This window comes from Mobula birostris, chromosome 3 (assembly GCF_030028105.1).
Source record: "Mobula birostris isolate sMobBir1 chromosome 3, sMobBir1.hap1, whole genome shotgun sequence".
Lineage (NCBI taxonomy): Eukaryota > Metazoa > Chordata > Chondrichthyes > Myliobatiformes > Myliobatidae > Mobula > Mobula birostris.
In genome coordinates, this window is record NC_092372.1 from 19,955,754 (window position 1) to 19,972,684 (window position 16,931).

At 44.1% G+C, this 16,931-nt stretch overlaps 1 protein-coding gene and 1 long non-coding RNA gene across 2 annotated transcripts in view; one reads left to right on the forward strand and one right to left on the reverse strand.

Annotated features, from left to right (window-relative positions):
* Positions 1–1,630: 1,630 nt before the first annotated feature.
* LOC140194545 (uncharacterized) lies at positions 1,631–6,234 on the reverse strand. The gene is made up of 3 exons (XR_011885239.1): positions 6,153–6,234; positions 2,404–2,615; positions 1,631–1,909 (listed from the first exon to the last, which is right to left on the reverse strand). It is a non-coding gene; the product is annotated as an uncharacterized lncRNA (long non-coding RNA).
* A 970-nt stretch (positions 6,235–7,204) lies between these two features.
* nol6 (nucleolar protein 6 (RNA-associated)) overlaps positions 7,205–16,931 on the forward strand; it is a 109,430-nt gene continuing 99,703 nt past the window's right edge. The window contains exon 1 of the mRNA XM_072252336.1: positions 7,205–7,319. Within this exon, the coding sequence (XP_072108437.1) occupies positions 7,272–7,319 (48 nt within the window). The 5' untranslated portion in view covers positions 7,205–7,271. The remainder of the gene's footprint in view (positions 7,320–16,931) is intronic.

Here is a 16,931-nt window from a genome sequence, read left to right on the forward strand (position 1 = left end):
TGACAATTTTATTTCTTTCTCTTATCTTTACAGCAATAACATCAGTAAGACCAAAGAATTGTTTGTGGACTAGGCAGAGGAAGCTGAGGGAATACACACCAGTCCTCGTCAAGGTATCAGCAGTGGAAAAGGTGAGCAGTTTCAAGTTCGTGGGTGGATTCACCAGGAGAAGTTACAAGAGCCTGAAGACACATCTGAACATTTCAGGAACAGCTTCTTCCCATCTGGCATCAGATTACTGAATGGACAATGAACCTATATATACTACCTCATTACTTTAATTTACTTTTTAAAAACTACCTATTTTATTTAATTTTTATTTCTTATAACAATTTATTTTTTTTAATTATCTATTGCTACTGCAAACCAATTTGTTTCATGACATATGCCAATAATATTAATTCTGATTCTGATTTTAGTGCACCAAATGATTTTGAAATTTGACTGAAATTTTCTTCCACTGTTTATGTGAAAGTAAGGTCTGCTTTTGCTGACCTGATGTTTTCATCATTTAAGATCAGCTGAATCAACACAAGCATTCAGACTTGGGATTTACTCACAAGATAAACTCTCTGAACTCCTCAGGGAGCCAGCAGTGTCTAATATAAATTGATGATTTAACTGCTGTGTATTATCAGTGCAGCTGTGTTTTTGTTTTTACAGGGGTGCACTCTGTATTAGGTAATGTCAAAATGTTGATGCTCCCACTCTGCCCTCATTCACCCATCAGTCCCCAATGGGACCGTCCCTTTTTATATTACATCATGGTCAACGATGGTTTTCTGTAAATCAATTCAGGAAAGTTTTGAAACAAAGACATCTTGTGAAAGCTGCATAATTGGAAAGTTGTGCAGAAACTGTAATCTAGCTACTATTCCAAGCCTGTGACATTACATAGAATTTACAGCCCCGCAGGACTTCCCAACCTTATTTATGCCATTGTGTTGTTCGTCCATCGTAGACGTCGATGAGGACCTCGACACCATAATGATGGTGTCGAGACTAGCGCGTCATTTGGATTTAAGTGAGAGAGAGTTGTGCAGCGTCAGCCTCACTCTCTCTTCCCAATTCCCATCTAGATCCAGTGGCAAGACAGGGTCTAGACGGCTGGAGATGGGACTAGGCGCAGTGGATGACCAGGACTCTTCTGTGTCTTGTCCTGCTCTACACGTTCCACGACGCTTGCAGAGACCGCCTTCTTGACCGTTGGACCTTCCATGGGTCTCATCCGCTCAATCCGCCGGAGTCTGTCTTCACATGCTGGGATAGACAACTCCCTATCTCACCGAGGGTTTAAGACCCGTCGGCTACCCTCACCTGGTTTAGCCAGCTTGTCAAAGCCGTTGCCCGAGGTGTGGCCGCTGTCGCATGCAAACAGCTACGGGGAGCCACAGGTGAGAGCTGAGTGCCAGGTGGGGACCAAAGGTGGACTAACCGCCCTGTAAAGGACGCGACATGTTCCCCCACCAGAGGTGCTACCCCTCCCTGACACCCCATACACCCTACTATTAACCTCGGGGTCCATGCACACCACGTTGTGAACCCCTGCTGCATGGGAAGTTGCCTTTTGTGACAATGAGACCAAATAAAGGTCTGATCTGAAGGATTAGATTTGGTAGATTAGGTTTATTTTGCTACATGTACATCAAAACATACAGTGAAATGTGTCACTTATGTCGTCAACCAGCACAGTCCAAGGATATGCTGGGGGAACTGTCGGCATGCTTCCAATACCACGTAGCATGACTTCAATACGCTTACCCTTACTAACTCGTATGTCTTTGGAATGTGGGAGGAAGTTGGAATACCTGGAGGAGACCCATGTGGTCACGAGGAGAAAGTAGAGGAATTGAACCGTGACAGCTGGCACTGTAAAGCGTCCTGCTGGTTGCTATGTTACCGTGCCATCCTGGTAAAAGTAGTGAAAGAGCAATTATTTTGTGGTTGGTATTGAGCATATTGATTGCAGCTGTATTCAACAATAGTACAAAAATCAGAGCAGGGAGATGGTAATGTGAAAGGCTGCTGATTGAAGGAAAAACACACAACATACTTAGAGAGCCCAGCGAGTCGGGCAGCATCTATAGTGGGGAAATAAACAGTTGACCCTTCATCCGGACTGAAAGAAAGAGGAGAGATGGCCTGTTATGAGAAAGTGGAGGGAAGGGTGGAGTGAGAACTGGCGGATAGGTGGATCCAGGTGAAGGGAGTAACGGGCAGATGAGAGAGGGGAGAGAGTGGGAGTGATAAGTGGAAGTGACAAAGGGCAGAAGGTGATTAAAGCAGATAGGAGGGGAAGAGCGAGCATGAAATAAAGATAGGGAAGTGGGGAGGGAGTGAGAAGCACAGAGAGACATTTTGTAATGATCAATAAACCAGTTGTTTGGAATCAAATTAACTTGCCTGGCGTCTCTGGGCTGTGTGTGCCTGCACCCACACCATCTCCCTCGCCCTGGCACTCCTCCGCCACCTGTTCCACGTAGTGCTCCAAACTCGCCACTCCCACCAGATTTACAAATTCACTCTCCCCTCCACATTGACAAATACAGTACTGTCCAAGAGTCTTAGACACTCTGTCTCAGGACAGGCAGGAAGGGAGAGGGAGCAGTATTGCTCTGTTGGTAAAAAATGAAATGAAAATTAGAAACAGGTGACATAGGGTCAGAAGGTGTTGAATCTTTGTGGATAGAGCTAAGGGACTGCAAGGATAAAAAGACCCCGATGGGAGTTATAAACAGACCCCCAAACAGTGGTAAAGACATAGTCTACAAGTTACAACAGGAGATAGAAAATGCAGGCCAAATGAGCAATGTTACAACAGTCATTAGCAATTTCAATATGTAGGTAGATTGGGAAAATCAGGTGGGTGCTGGATTTCAGGAGGGGAAATTTCTGGAGTGCCTATGAGTTAGCTTTTCAGAGCAGCTTGTGGTTGAGGCCAGTAGGGGATCAGCTATCCTGGATTGATGGTTGTGCAATGAACGGGAACTGATTAGAGAGCTTAAGGTAAAAGAACAGTGAGGGGAAAGTGATCAAAATATGATCAAATTCACTCTGAAATTTGAGAAGGAGAAGCAAAAGTCGGATGTATCAGCATTACAGTGGAGTAAAGGGGATTATAGAGGCATGAGAGAGAAGTTGGCAGGAATCGTTTGGAACAGAACAGAACAGGGATGACGGCAGAGCTGCAATGGCTGGAATTTCTGAAAGCCATTCAGAAAACCCAGGATATATACATCCCAAAAAGGAAGAGGTATTCTCAAAGAAAGATGACACAACTGTGCCTAACAAGAGAAGTCATAGCCAGCATAAAAGCCAAAGAGAAGGTATATAATAGAGTAAAAATTAGTGGGAAGTTAGAGAACTGGGATTTTTTTTTGTGATTAGCACCTGTGCAGGCCAAGTCTTTATGTATATTTAAGGCAGAGGTTGAAAGACTTTTGATTGGTCAGGGCATGAAGGGATACGTGGAAATGGCAGGATATTGGGGCTGAGAGGAAAATTGGATCAGCCATGATGACCCTGAGCCAATGGGCTGGTCCTGGACTTATTTCATAATTTACTGGCATAATTTACATATTTCTATTTAACTATTTGTGGTTCTATTACTATTTATTATTTATGGTGCAATTGTAACGAAAACCAATTTCCCCTGGGATCAATAAAGTATGACTATGACTATGAAATGGCAGAGCAGACTTGATGGGCCAAATGGCCAGTTTCTGCTCCTATATCTTATGGTCTTATATGCAGTGTACACCTAAGACTTTTACACAGTACTGTATAATATACAAGTCTCAAGAACTTCACTCCAGCAGCATTTTTCATGAATATACTCTGGCTGGTGGAGCAACATGAATTAAGTCGTTCCTGCGTTATTTGATCAGAAATGAGTTAAAATTGAAGAACATATTCAGACATTATGTGAATGGGCAGCCTGGTAGCATAGTGGTTAGCACAACACTTTGCAGTACAGGTGACCTAGGTTCAATTCCCGCTGGAGCCTGTAAGGAGTTTGTACGTTTGCCTGTGATTGTGTGTGTTTTCTCCAGGTGCTCTGGTTTCCTCTCAATGTCCAAAGGTGTAACGGTTGGTAGGTTAATTGGTGTTTGTAAATTATCCCATGATTAGGCTTGGATTAAATTGGAGGATTGCTATACGCATGGCTCAAATGACTGGAAAGGGCCTACACCACGTTGTATTCCAATAAATAAATAAATCTTCAGATCAATATTTATATGTTTTATTTACTGGTAAATGGAGACCAATTGGCAACTGTCACAACTTCTGAAATAAAGGTGTGAATACTGAAATTAAGCAAGAATAGCATGTCAATACAGTATGTGTGTGAGAAAGAGGGAGAAAATTTTGAAAGGAAAGGAGGGAAATTGCTGTTTTTCCACTACTTTGTTAAAACCATAAGACACTGGAGCAGAACTAGGCTATTTGGCCAATCAAATCTACTTTTCCACCTATCATAGCCATTTTATCATCCCCCTCATCCACATTCTACTGCCTTATTCCATTATTAATCAAGAACTTATTGACTTCCATTTTAAATATATCCAATGACTTGGTTTCCACTGCCATCCGTGGCAATGAATTCCACAGATTCACCACCCTCTGGCTAAAGAAATTCTTTCTCATTTCTGTTCTAAAAGGGGCATCATTGTATTCAGAGGGTGTGCCCTCTGGTCCTAGACTCCCCATCATAGGAAACATCCTGTCCACATCCACTCTGTCAAGGCTTTTCAATAGACGATAGGTTTCAGTGAGATCCCCCCTCATTTTTCTAAACTCCAGTCAGGACAAATCCAAAGCATTTTCTGTGTGTTCATAAAGTGACAGGTCATCCGTTAGGTGTGCATGGAAATACAGACAGATTTGATGCACTGTCAATTACTACTTGGGATAAAAATTAACACAAGAGCACAAAATTAAAAAAAATGCATTTGTTAAGGAAATAGTAACGATGAAATCCACCACCATGTCTACAGCAGCAGCACAGACATTGGCTATGTGCAGAAAATGAGTATTTAACTCTGCCATGGATGGCCACAAGCCCAGCTGTGAAAGAAGGAGAGCTGAGCATGGGGCAAGCAACCCCATCCCATAAAAACCCGGAGCTACAGGAATTCCAACAAAGCTGGGAGAGGAAGGATCTTCGAAGATGTGCTACACTTGGGGAAAATTTGAAAGTCTAGTCCAGGATAGACAACTCTGGCCAGCTGCTGTCAGTAGCCTGTGCCCCAATAGGGATGATGGGCTTAAGAAGAAGAAAAGAGTATTTAAGTCCAAGATGTCAAATCAGGAACTAAGATTGTGGTCTACTATACAGTAATGATAGCCATCTCACTGTATGCGAAGTTAAAGAGACATGTAGAAAAGTACAGTCAATTCTCAAAATCATCCAGATGCACTACTAGGGTTGGAAAACCTATGTCAATGCCGTCTCCCAGACCAACATTCTCAGCACTGAAGCTCTCATCACCCTCAATCAGCTATGATGAGTTGGCCACAAGGTTTGCTTACCAACCGTTCTCCATGTCCAGGGCACAGAAAGTACACATGCCTGGACATGCTGGAGTCTGGAGCAAAGAATCTTGAGAAACTCAGCAGGTTGTGCAGCATCTGTGGGGGAATTAATAATGTTTTGGGTCAAGAGCCAGAATCAGGATGGTCCTTTTCTGATAGCAAACACAAGAAAATCTGTGGATGCTGGAAATCCAAGGCAAATCCAAGTTCTTCTAGCATTTTGTGTGTTTTGCCCTTTTTTGATGGCGTTTTCATATTTCCCATAAGTACTCAATAAATGCTTCAGAACTGCATTGGAAACAGGTTATCCTTATTACTAAGCGAGTGTCTTAGTACCACTTGGCTGAAGGACAACTTTTATGCTGCTGTAATCACTTGAATGGACCTCTTGTACAATAAAATGGACTCTTGGCCTCACAATCTACCTTGTTATGATCCTACACTTTATTGTTTACCTACACTGAATCTTTTGTGCAATGTTATTTTAAAAAATTTATAGCAATACAGCACAGATTAGGCCCTTCTGACCCTTTGATCCATGCCGCCCTAGTATACCCCAACAAATCCAATTAACCCTAACCAAATCATGGGACAATTTACAATGACAATTAACCTACCCGATAGCCCTTGGACTGCGGGACAAAACTGAAGGACCTGGAGGAAGCCCACACATTCCACGGGGAGGATGTACCGAGACTACTTACGGAGCAGTGCCGGAATTGAACTCTGAACTCAGGAATGCCCCGAGTTGTAATAGCATTGCGCTGTCCACCATGCTTCCGTGGCGTCCCCTGTTTTACCTAATTCTATCTCAATGCACTGTGCAATGATTTGATCTGTATGAACAGTATGCAGGACAAGCTTTTCACTGTATCTTGATACATGTGACAATAATGAACCAGTACCAAACCCTACATCAGAATCTGGCAGAGGGACGATATCCATGGTAGAAATGTTTCATTTAATAAAATCTTCCTCGAGAGCCGCATCGCACATACCATCCATTAAACATTCGCTTAATGGAAATCAGTATGGGAAGCTCCCTTTTCTTGTCACTCCTAAGTATTCCAGAACGTTACCGGAGCGTGATGAATTGCATAATGAACCACCGACTATAAAACCGAACTAACCACTTAAAACTAACATAGTGCTCAAAATTATCTCTCAATATAATGTAAAGAGCCGTAAAGCAAAAGGAAAAATAAAGCTGGTCACATCTTAGGTGAGCTCCGAACAGATTTTCAAAGCAAAACAAACTTTGTTCATAATAAAAATATTTACAAGAATAACCCGTTCAACGCCTTTTTATTCTTTACGTTCATAGTTGCACTAACTGTTCAATTGCATTCATGCATATCAATAGCTCTGCAGTTCCACAGATCCTGCCTGACCTGCTGAGCTCCTCTAGCATGTCGTGTGTGTTACTCCGGGGTGGTATACTGCTACGATAAGAATTGAAGGGCTTCCTGCTCCAACCCAGTAGGAGAAGAATCCTTCACTGTGGCCCTTCCCCACAGAGCCCCCGCGGTGGCTGCGACAAGTTTCAGATACAGTACTTGCAGCGGAAGCCACCGGGAAGCATTTCGATACGCAGTGATTGACAAAGAAGGGAACTCCTGAGGCTTCCCGTAGCACGTGGCGCGGCATTGGACCAATCGGGTGGCTGGAGGCCGGACTGAGCGGAACTGGGACGCACATGTGGAGGGGATATTGATCCTCCGAAACACACGGGGAAGATGAAGAGAAAGAGGCGTGAATCCGATCTGCGAGCTGCCGAGCAACAGGTGTGTGCACTGTTTTCATTGATCGGAATGGGTTTCGTGTAAGGAATTACACGTTTCTCCCTCACGTACCAAGACAGTTATAGTTAAGTCGTAACGGCAGATTTATGCTAGTCGTTATCACTCGTTCTTCTCTTTCCTAAAGGTGTTGTTAAAATGCATACTCTGCATTGAAATGGCCTAACAAGGCACTCATCTGAGTTACCATTACGTTCAAACTGAGAATAAAATACAACGAGCTACCTTGCACCAACTTCGGCCCAAACAGTGTCGGAGTCAGCATAGTGGTCCTTGCAGCGTCCCCCTTTGGAAGTCTATCTCGGAAAGAGTGTTTAAATTGCTAGAGCTATCCCCTTAGGCTAAGGCAGGAGGTTTGAGGTAACTTATTTTTACTCTTTTTTTACTTCTAATACTTCTTTTATCTGTGTACTGTAATGTCCCTTGGGATCAATAAAGTATCTATCTATCCAACAACTCTCAACACAAACCAGACTCCGCTGCACACACCATACCATCAAATTCCTGGCAAAATCCATCACTGCCTCCTGTAAGACATAAGAGACTTAAGATGTCTGAGGAAAAGTAGCTCACAGACCAAGACCTTAATCCCAGTATAGAGTTTATGTCATAATCCTCATGTGGTACTTCCAAAACATGAATAACAGTGCTGCTGATGACAGATCAACCTGAAGCATCAACTCTGTTCAACACATACAAAATGCTGGAGGAACTCAGTAAGTTAGGCTGCATCAATGAATGGGAAGGATCAGTTGGTGTTTCAGGCCAAGACCGGTCAGGACTTCAAAGTAAATTTATTATCTATATATATATATTACTATATGCAACCCTGAGATTCTTTTACTTGCAGACACAACAAGGCTGACAGCCTGTGTGCAAAAACATTGAAAATACAAAAAAAAAATAAGCAATAAAGATCGGGAACATGAAATGAAGAGTCCTTGAAAGTGAGTCCATAGGTTGTAATAGTTCAGTGATGAGGGTGAGTGAAGTTATCCTGTCTGGTTTAGGAGCCTGATGGTTGAGGGATAATAACTGTTCCTGAACTTGGTGGTGTGAATCCTTTTAGTAATAAATATGATGAAGAGTACCAGTCTGAAACATTGACTGTTTATTCATTTCCATAGATACTGCCTGACCTGCTGAGTTCCTCCAGCATTTTGTGTCTGTTGCTTAAAATTTCCAGCATCTGTGGAATCTCTTGTTTTTATCAGTAACTCTGTTCCTCTCTCTACTAATGCTGCTTGAATTGATAAGTATTTCCATATACCTACGCTTTATTTCAGATTGCTGGTATCTGCATTTTTTTTTGTTTTATTTCATGCGCCATCAAGGGAGTACAAAACAAAAACAACAGAATGTAGTGATGGTTACAGAGAAAGTGTGGTGCAGGCAAACAAATCAGGTACAAGGGTCATGATAAGGTAGATCGCAAGGTCAAGCATCAAGCAAGATTAAAATTGTCGAGGATGAGAGGAGCTGTTCGGTGCTGTCAGCCTGCATTTGACTGGTCTCCCTCTCTTCTTGTTGCTACTGTTGGGCAGGAGGTGCAGGAGTCTTGGGTCCCATGCCACCAAGTGCGGGAGCAGTTATTGCCCTGCAGCCATCGGGCTCCTGGATGGGCTTCCCTCACCTCAGCTCTGAACGGGCTCCACAGCTGCGGACTTACTTTCAGGGACTCTGCAGCTCATGCTCCATGTGATTTGGTTTACTTTTTTTAAAAAACCACTTGCATATTTTGATCAAGGCACTTCAGTGCTGAGATGACTCTGCAGCTGCGGCCTATAACCATCGGCACTCACCACAGCACTGAACTGACTTGGTGGCTGTGGCCTGTAGTCATTGGACCCCTGGACCGGCTTCACTCACCTCACTGCTGAATTGGCTTGATGGCTGTGGTTTCCACTTGCGGGAACTCTGGTTAATGTTCTGTATGTTATTTGTTTACTTTTTTATTGTTTGCAATGTCGGGTTTTGTGAATAAAACATGCAAAAGTCGTTTTATGTGCTTAATGAAAGTTGCAGCCCTTGGCTTCCATTACCAGCAAACCAAAAGTAGTCGTCTTACATTGACGTCATTACGTCAGACACCGTCTCTTAAAGTGAACACAACAACTCAATGATGGTGTTTGTGAATAATGTAGAACAACTTCTATTGTGAGCGATATGTGTTATCTGTCTCCCAGTATATCATTCTACAGCACGATTTGATCTTTTTTTCACACATTGGGTGTTTGATGGATTTTGCTGTGTGGGTTTTTTTAAGGGGTTCTATTGAGTTTCTTTATTTTGTGGCTTGTCTGCAAGAAGACAAATCTCAATCTTGTGTACAGTATTAATAAATGTGCTTGGAACTTTGAGCTAATTTAGACCAGCAAACAAAGAGGCAGGGAACATAATGATGTAGACCATGTGTGGAGAAATGTGATTAGTTATGATCATGAAGACACGTACTCCTCTTTTATTGTCATTTAGTAATGCATGCATTAAGAAATGATACAATATTTCCTCCGGTGTGATATCACAAAACACAGGACAAACCAAGACTGAAAAAACTGACAAAACCACATAATTATAACATGTAGTTACAAACACTGTAACAATACCATAACTTGATGAAGAAGTCCGTGAGCACAGTAAAGTTCAAAGTTTCTCAAATATCCCACATCTCACGCAGACGGGAGAAGGAAGAAAAACTCTCCCTGCCATGCCGACCACAATCTGACTCTGAGTCATCCGAAAACTTCGAGCTCTGATCAGCTCTCCGACACCGAGTACTGAGCGTCATCTCTGTCCGAACGATTCGACCTCCTTCTTGGTCGCCGAAAGCAGGCAAGGCCGGGGAATTTGAGGCCTACCCTCCGAAAGATTCCCGACCACACAGTAACGACAGCAGCAAACGGGCGTTTCAGAAATTTCTCCAGATGTTCCTCTGTGCTTTCACGTCCATTCTCTGTCAAATCAGAATTGTCCACGGCCCCTGTTTAACAGATATGATATCATTTTTACCGGAGGGCTGCGCACGCACGGCACGCCGCCATCTTCTCCTCCCGCCAGATTAGCTTCATGCTGAGCAGAGACGTTGTGGGCCAGAAGGCTGGTTCTTGTACTGTACTTTTCTTTCATTCACTATTCCTCTGGCTGAACGCAGCACCTGATCTACCACATCTAGTTAATGGGCAGCCAGGTTTGGTTGCTGGTGAATGGTGATTCCCAAGATGACTTTTCAGACTACCACCAATTCCACTATCTCTTTGATCCACCATCATGGGGAAGGAGATGCAGGATAATCAGGACTAGGACTGTCAGACTGGGTAACAGCTTCTTCCCCCAGACTGTGTGACTAATGAATACCCTGCCACAACCGAGGTTTTGTCAATAGGACAGTGTGTTGTTTGCTGTTCACCTCTGCTGCACACTACATGCACTTTGAATTATATTTTATTAACTTATTCCTGGTAATATTTTGTTTTATGTGTTGTGTGTAATATCTGTATTGGGGGTGCACCATAGCAAGGATGAAAATTGTTTCATTTAGTCGTATATATGTACCGTTGGAGGACAATAAACGTGAACTTAAAGGAAGTAACTGTGATGATTTCGGATGACCAGGATAATGGTTAGGCTGTCTTGTTGGAGAGAGTCACCACTGGGGATTTTTCATAGCATGAATGTTACAGGCATCTTATCAGTCCCTGTCTGAAGGTTGTTTAAAATTTGCTGCATGTAAAACATGAGCTACTTCACTTACTGGAGAGTTGTGAACAGAGTCAAACATCCATGACCTAATGGAAGGAAGTTCATTGATGAAGCAATTGGAGATGGTTCAGGTAAAGACCCTGCCCTGAGAGACATAAGACAATGCTATCCTGGAGCTGGGCTGATGTCCAACACCACTATCATCTTTTTTTGCTTGAAATAGGACTTCAGACGTTGAAGTCGTAGGTGGTAAAATGCCATCTTATGTCAAAAAGTGACTCTCAACCCACCTTTGGATTCAGCCCTTTGGTTCATTCTTGGAAAGGCTCTGATGCTTAGTGCAGTATTTGGTGATACGGTTCAAGTTCAGTTTAGAAACATAGAAACCCTACGGCAGAATACAGGTCCTTTGACCCACAATGCTGTGCCGAACATGTACTTACTTTAGAAATTACCTTGGGTTTGCCATAGCCCTCTATTTTTCTAAGCTCCATGTACCTATCCAGGAGTCTCTTAAAAGACCCTATCGTATCCGCCTCCACCACCGTCGTTGGCAGCCCATTCCACACATTCACCACCCTCTGTATAAAAAACTCACCGCTGACATCTTCTCTGTACCTACTTCCAAGCACATTGTTCTGGATTTTTCCTCAAGGTTTACTCATGAAGCCTTCCCCATGAGTGGGTATAGATGCAACGCAGCCAAGGTTTGAGATCAGAGTTGTCCTTCTCCTAGATGAGCTGCCAACCACAGCTGACAAGCCCCATCTCCCCAAAGTGATTTGTCTTAAGGCACCAGTAACTCGCCTTTGCCCTTTTTCCTGTCCATACAAACAATTCCGCCGGACTGAGTAGCTGAGACGCATATGAAGGTCAGGATCTGGACTTGGTTGTCAGAGGCTGTTAGAGATGCACACCTTTGGGAGCATTTTATAGGTAGAGGGAGATTATCCCCATTACCACCCTGGCTATGACAACCTTAACGAACCAATGTATGTTTCGGTTTAGTGAATTGTCGGCGTGCTATGTTGGTGCTAGAAGAGTGGCGATGCTTTTGGACGTCCCCCAGCACGTCGTAATACAATGATGCCAATGAAGCATTTCACTCTATTTTCCAATGTTTTGTAGATGAGATAAATAAATCTATTCTTTCTTTATCTTTTACACTGTTGGGTAGATGACAGTGTTGCTCCTGTATGTAACCATTTGGCTAGAACAGCTAGTTTCTGGATGCAGAGTTTCACTACTACATTCAGCATGTTGTCTTGTCTCAAAGCTTTTGCTATATCCAGCCAGAATCAAAATCAGTGATTTATTATCACTGATAAGTATAATGAAATTTGTTGTTTTGCAGCAGTGGTACAGTGCAATACACAGAAAAAACTTCTAAGAAATACATATAAAAAAGTAAATAAGTCGTGCTAAATAGCGAAATAGTGTTCATGGGTTCATGGACCATTTAGAAATTTGAAAGAAGAAGCTGTTTGTAAAACGTTGAGTATGTGCCTTCAAGCTCCTCTCTCATGATAGTAATGAAGAGAAGGCAACACACATAAAAGCTTAGTAGGTCAGGCGGCATCTGTGGAAAAAGAGTAATGGTCGATGTTTTAGGCCCAGACCTCTCTTCAGGACCTTCTTCACACATCCTGAAGAAGGATCTCGACCCGATACGTCGACTGTTTATTCTTTCCATAGGTGATGCCCGATCTGTTGAGTTTCTTCGGCACTTTGTGTGTGCTGCTATGGATTTAGGAGCATCCGCAGTCTTTCTCATGTTAATGCAAAGGAGGCATTTCCTGAGTGGTGGTTGTCCTTAATGGATACAGCTTTCTTGAAGTATTGTCACTTGAAGGTTTGTTTGATGTGGGAGGCTGGTGCCCGTAATGGAGCTAGCTGAGTTTTGAATTCTTCTTTGGGATCATATGGCAATCACCTTTAGTTATTTCTACCATAAGTCAGTGGTAAGGAAGGCAAGTGCAATGTTAGCATTCATTTCAAGAGGTGTAGAATATAGAAGCAGGGGTGTAATGCTGAGGCTTTATAAGACAATGGTGACACCACACTTGGAGGTCACAGCCTCAGAATAGAAGGACGTCCCTTTAGTATGGAGGCCCTGTAGAAAGGGAAAGCTATCATCCAGAAGTGCTCCGGTTGTGAGATTGTTCGCTTTTGCCGTGGGAGGGAAGGGTGCTGGTCCAGGGTTTTCAGCATTCGCATGTGGGGTAAGTCAAGAAGCAGCAGCCCATCCAATTTCTGCTGTCTCCTGGGAGCCACAAGTAGGCCCTTTCCCTGCAAACCCGTTGAGTTCAGTTCAGGGGGCCTGGTGTTCGGCCTTTGTATAATTGGCACAAGTACTATTGTCCAGAAAGTAAGTCCCCTTTCCTTTGAAATTACAGTAGCAGATAGTATTGGCTGGTTGGTCAGATCTGACACTGGTGGAGGGCCATGATGTGTGACCTCCCCATTTGGGCCTCACTAGTTCTGAGTGTCATTAGAAAGGGCCCTGACTGACCGTTGTTCACTGCTATTCAGCGGAATGACTTTTAGTGGAGCCCCTATCTTCCCATGGGGAGGAATTGTTGCACATACCCAGCAGGCAGCTGAGTTAGTTTTCCCAGCACGTATTCTAGATATGTCCACTTCAGAAGTCGTTGTACCTTGACTGCCGTCGATGTGGTCAGTAACACCTGGTAAGGTCCTTTCCAGTGAGGCTCAAGCTTCTTTCTAGGATGGCTCTTGACGAAAACAAAGTCTCCTGGGTGAACTTGATGTTCATTTTCCAGTTCCTCTCCTTCCCAGTGGGCCTTCTTCACCTGTGAATGCAAGACCTGGAGAGATTTGGTTAGTGCCTGGATATACCCTACAATTTCATTCGACATTTGATTCCGGTCCATCTCAGGTAATTTTGGGGTTGGCAAAACCTTCCGGGGGTTCTTAACGGTCTGCCACATATTATTTCGGCTGCCGATGGACCATGTTTGGTCTGATAATGAGTTCTCACCTGGAACAAGACTATCGGAAGCACTTTGAGCCAATTTTGACCGGTTTCTTGTTCTCGTTTAGCCAATTTGTTTTTCAACTCCCATCAGCCCCTTCAGTCAGGCTGGCGGCCTGCGGTGTGTGGGGGCAATGGAATGTCTATTTAATACCCAGAGCCTGGCATAATCTCACCCACAAAATGAGGGCCATTGTCAGATACAACTTGCTCCGATACCTCGAATCTGGGAATGATTTCTTTCAACAAAATACGCATCACGGTATAGGCTTTGTTATCTGTGGTGGGAGATGCTTCAATCCATCGACTAAAACATCAAGAATTACAAGATAATACTTATACCAGTGCACATATGGTAATTCAATAATTCGATAAAATGGCGTCGTAGTTGGCAGAAAGGGTATCATGGCAATGGGGTATATCCCTTTGGGCATGGGGTGCCTTTTCCTGGATTATGTTTTTGGCATATCAGACATCGTCTAGCAACATTCTCTGCTACCTTCTCCAGGTCTGGGTTCCACCACGATTCCAAATGTTGCCTTACCATTCCCTCCTTGCCAAGATGAGTATTGGTATGTACAAAATCTACAAAATAGCCCAGTATCATTTCAGGTACACAGACCTGATGGGCAGGAGTAAGCCAGAGGTCCTCGGTTGATGAGTAAAAACATCCAGCCAATTTCCAGGTGGCTCTCTCTTTTTCAGAGGCGTCGCTTTGTAAAGCACGCACATCCTCAATTCCAGGCATACCCTTTGATTCTGAAACGGGGGATTCGGTTTTTCCCGGGAGATTCATCATTTGGGGAACAGTCAGTGCTCCGGTAGGGGCAGCTTGTTTCATAGCCGAGTCAGCTCTGTTGTTTCCACGGTCAGTCTCAGTCGTAATTTTCACGTGTGTAGAGCATTTAATAATGGCCAATTGCGAGGGAAGACAGATGACGGACAAAAGGTTGTCAATGTAGGTTTTATTAGTGATAAAGGAGGTGACATAACCCCTAGCTTTCCAAAGTTGTCCGAATTCATGAGCGACTCCAAAGGCATATCTAAATTTTGTAAAAATATTGGCCAATTTTCCAGTGGCTAGGTTGCTTGCTTCAGTGAGTGCAAAGGGTTCAGCTTGCTGCGCCGAGGAGAAAGAGACAGTTTCTATTAGGGAACAACAGCACAGCCTGCACGGTGCTGGCCTTGGTTGTCTATAAAGGAGCTCCCATCCACATAGAAGACTAAGTCCGGGGAACGTCAGTCATGTCAGGTCGGACTTCTGTCAATCGGTGATTTATTGTTGCACAATCATGAGGCAGTGAATCTAGACGCTTAGGTGGTATTCTGAAAAGGTGACTGGGTTCACAGCAGAACAGAGGAAAATGGAGAAGGAGGTTCTGAAGGAGAAGGACCTCATATTGGCGGATGTTCATCAGGGCAACAACGTCATGAGAGGTGAGTATGTCCACTGGCTGGTGCAAGGTAATGTTACTTGCGGCCAGAACCACACTGTATACTGCAGGGAGAATTTGAGTACAGGGAGGTAAGCCGGAAGCTACCGGATCGAGTTTCTTGGAGAAGTAGGTGACAGGTCGTTGTCAACCCCCATGGCTCTGGGAAAGGACAGCAGTGGCACACCCGGTCCTTGATTGCCACATACAATGCAAAACGGCGATCATATAGGGGCCGGCCCAAGGAGGTGTGCGATATCAGGGCTTGCTTGAGGGAAGCAAAGTCCTATTGGGCCTGCTCTGAGAGTTGAAAGGGAGTCTCGCATTTGTGCGAGGAATAAGGGGTGAGCGATTTGGTGAGCGGGGCAACATTGGGAATCCAAGCGCAGCAGAAATTGATGAGGCCCAGGAGTTCACGCATCAGAGCCTGCGTAGTGGGGGATGAGGTATTAACAATGGGGGTTATGCATTCTGAGGTGAGGGATCTGTTGGAAGCAGAGATGACCATACCAAGGAACTTCACCGAGGTCTGAGCAACGTGGACTTTGGAGGGAGGAATGATGTAGCCACAGTGATGTAGGAAATTCAGAAGGGCTGTAGTATCCTCGAGCTGGCTATCAGGTCATCAACATACTGGACTATCGTTGAACCCTTAGCGGGGTGTGAAAGTGGTCAGTTGAGACATCAGACACTGAGAGAAAATTGTGGGAGAGTGAATGAAGCCCAGGGATAGGCTGGTCTGTGTATACTACTGGCCTTTATGTGTAAAGGCAAAGAGATATTGGCACGTGTTGACTATTGGGATGGAGAAAAAAGTGTTTTGCAAATCTACAAGTGAAAAGACATGAGGCGTCAGATGGAATGCAACTCAGTTCTGGTTGCTGGGTTGGGCACTACAGCATGCATTGGTGCAACGACATCGTTAATGGCTCTTGGACTAAGAGATATTACGAATGTCCAGGCTTCAGCGCTGGGAACATGGCAGTGTTGCAGGGTGAGTCGCACGGGACTAGGATTCCCTGTAGTAAGAAAGAACGGATCACGGGCTCAATACCAGACTCTGCCTCGGGGTTGAGTGGATATTGTGGAGTACTGAGTAACTTTACCCTTTCCCTAATGGCAATATGGACAGGGTCAATGTTAACGCTTCCCACCTCCCTTTAGTAAAAGGGAGGCCCGTAGTTTGGGTTCCACATCGCTCTTTGGAGTAGTGGACCGATGGAGAGTCACGGTATATGGTTTGATGTAGTAGTGGATGATTCCTTCAGGAAAACTTTGGTTGGTAAAGCACTGAGGGTTAGCCTGGTCCACAGGGATGCGGGCTAGAAAACCCAGATCCTCTGGTTTGTGATCAGGCGCGACAGTAAGGGTGATATGGTGGTAAAACAAGGTGGGACTGTTTCCACAAGGTGGGATTTATTGCTATCAAAAGAGCGGTTCCTGCGGGCCCCTTAATCTTTCCCATCACTG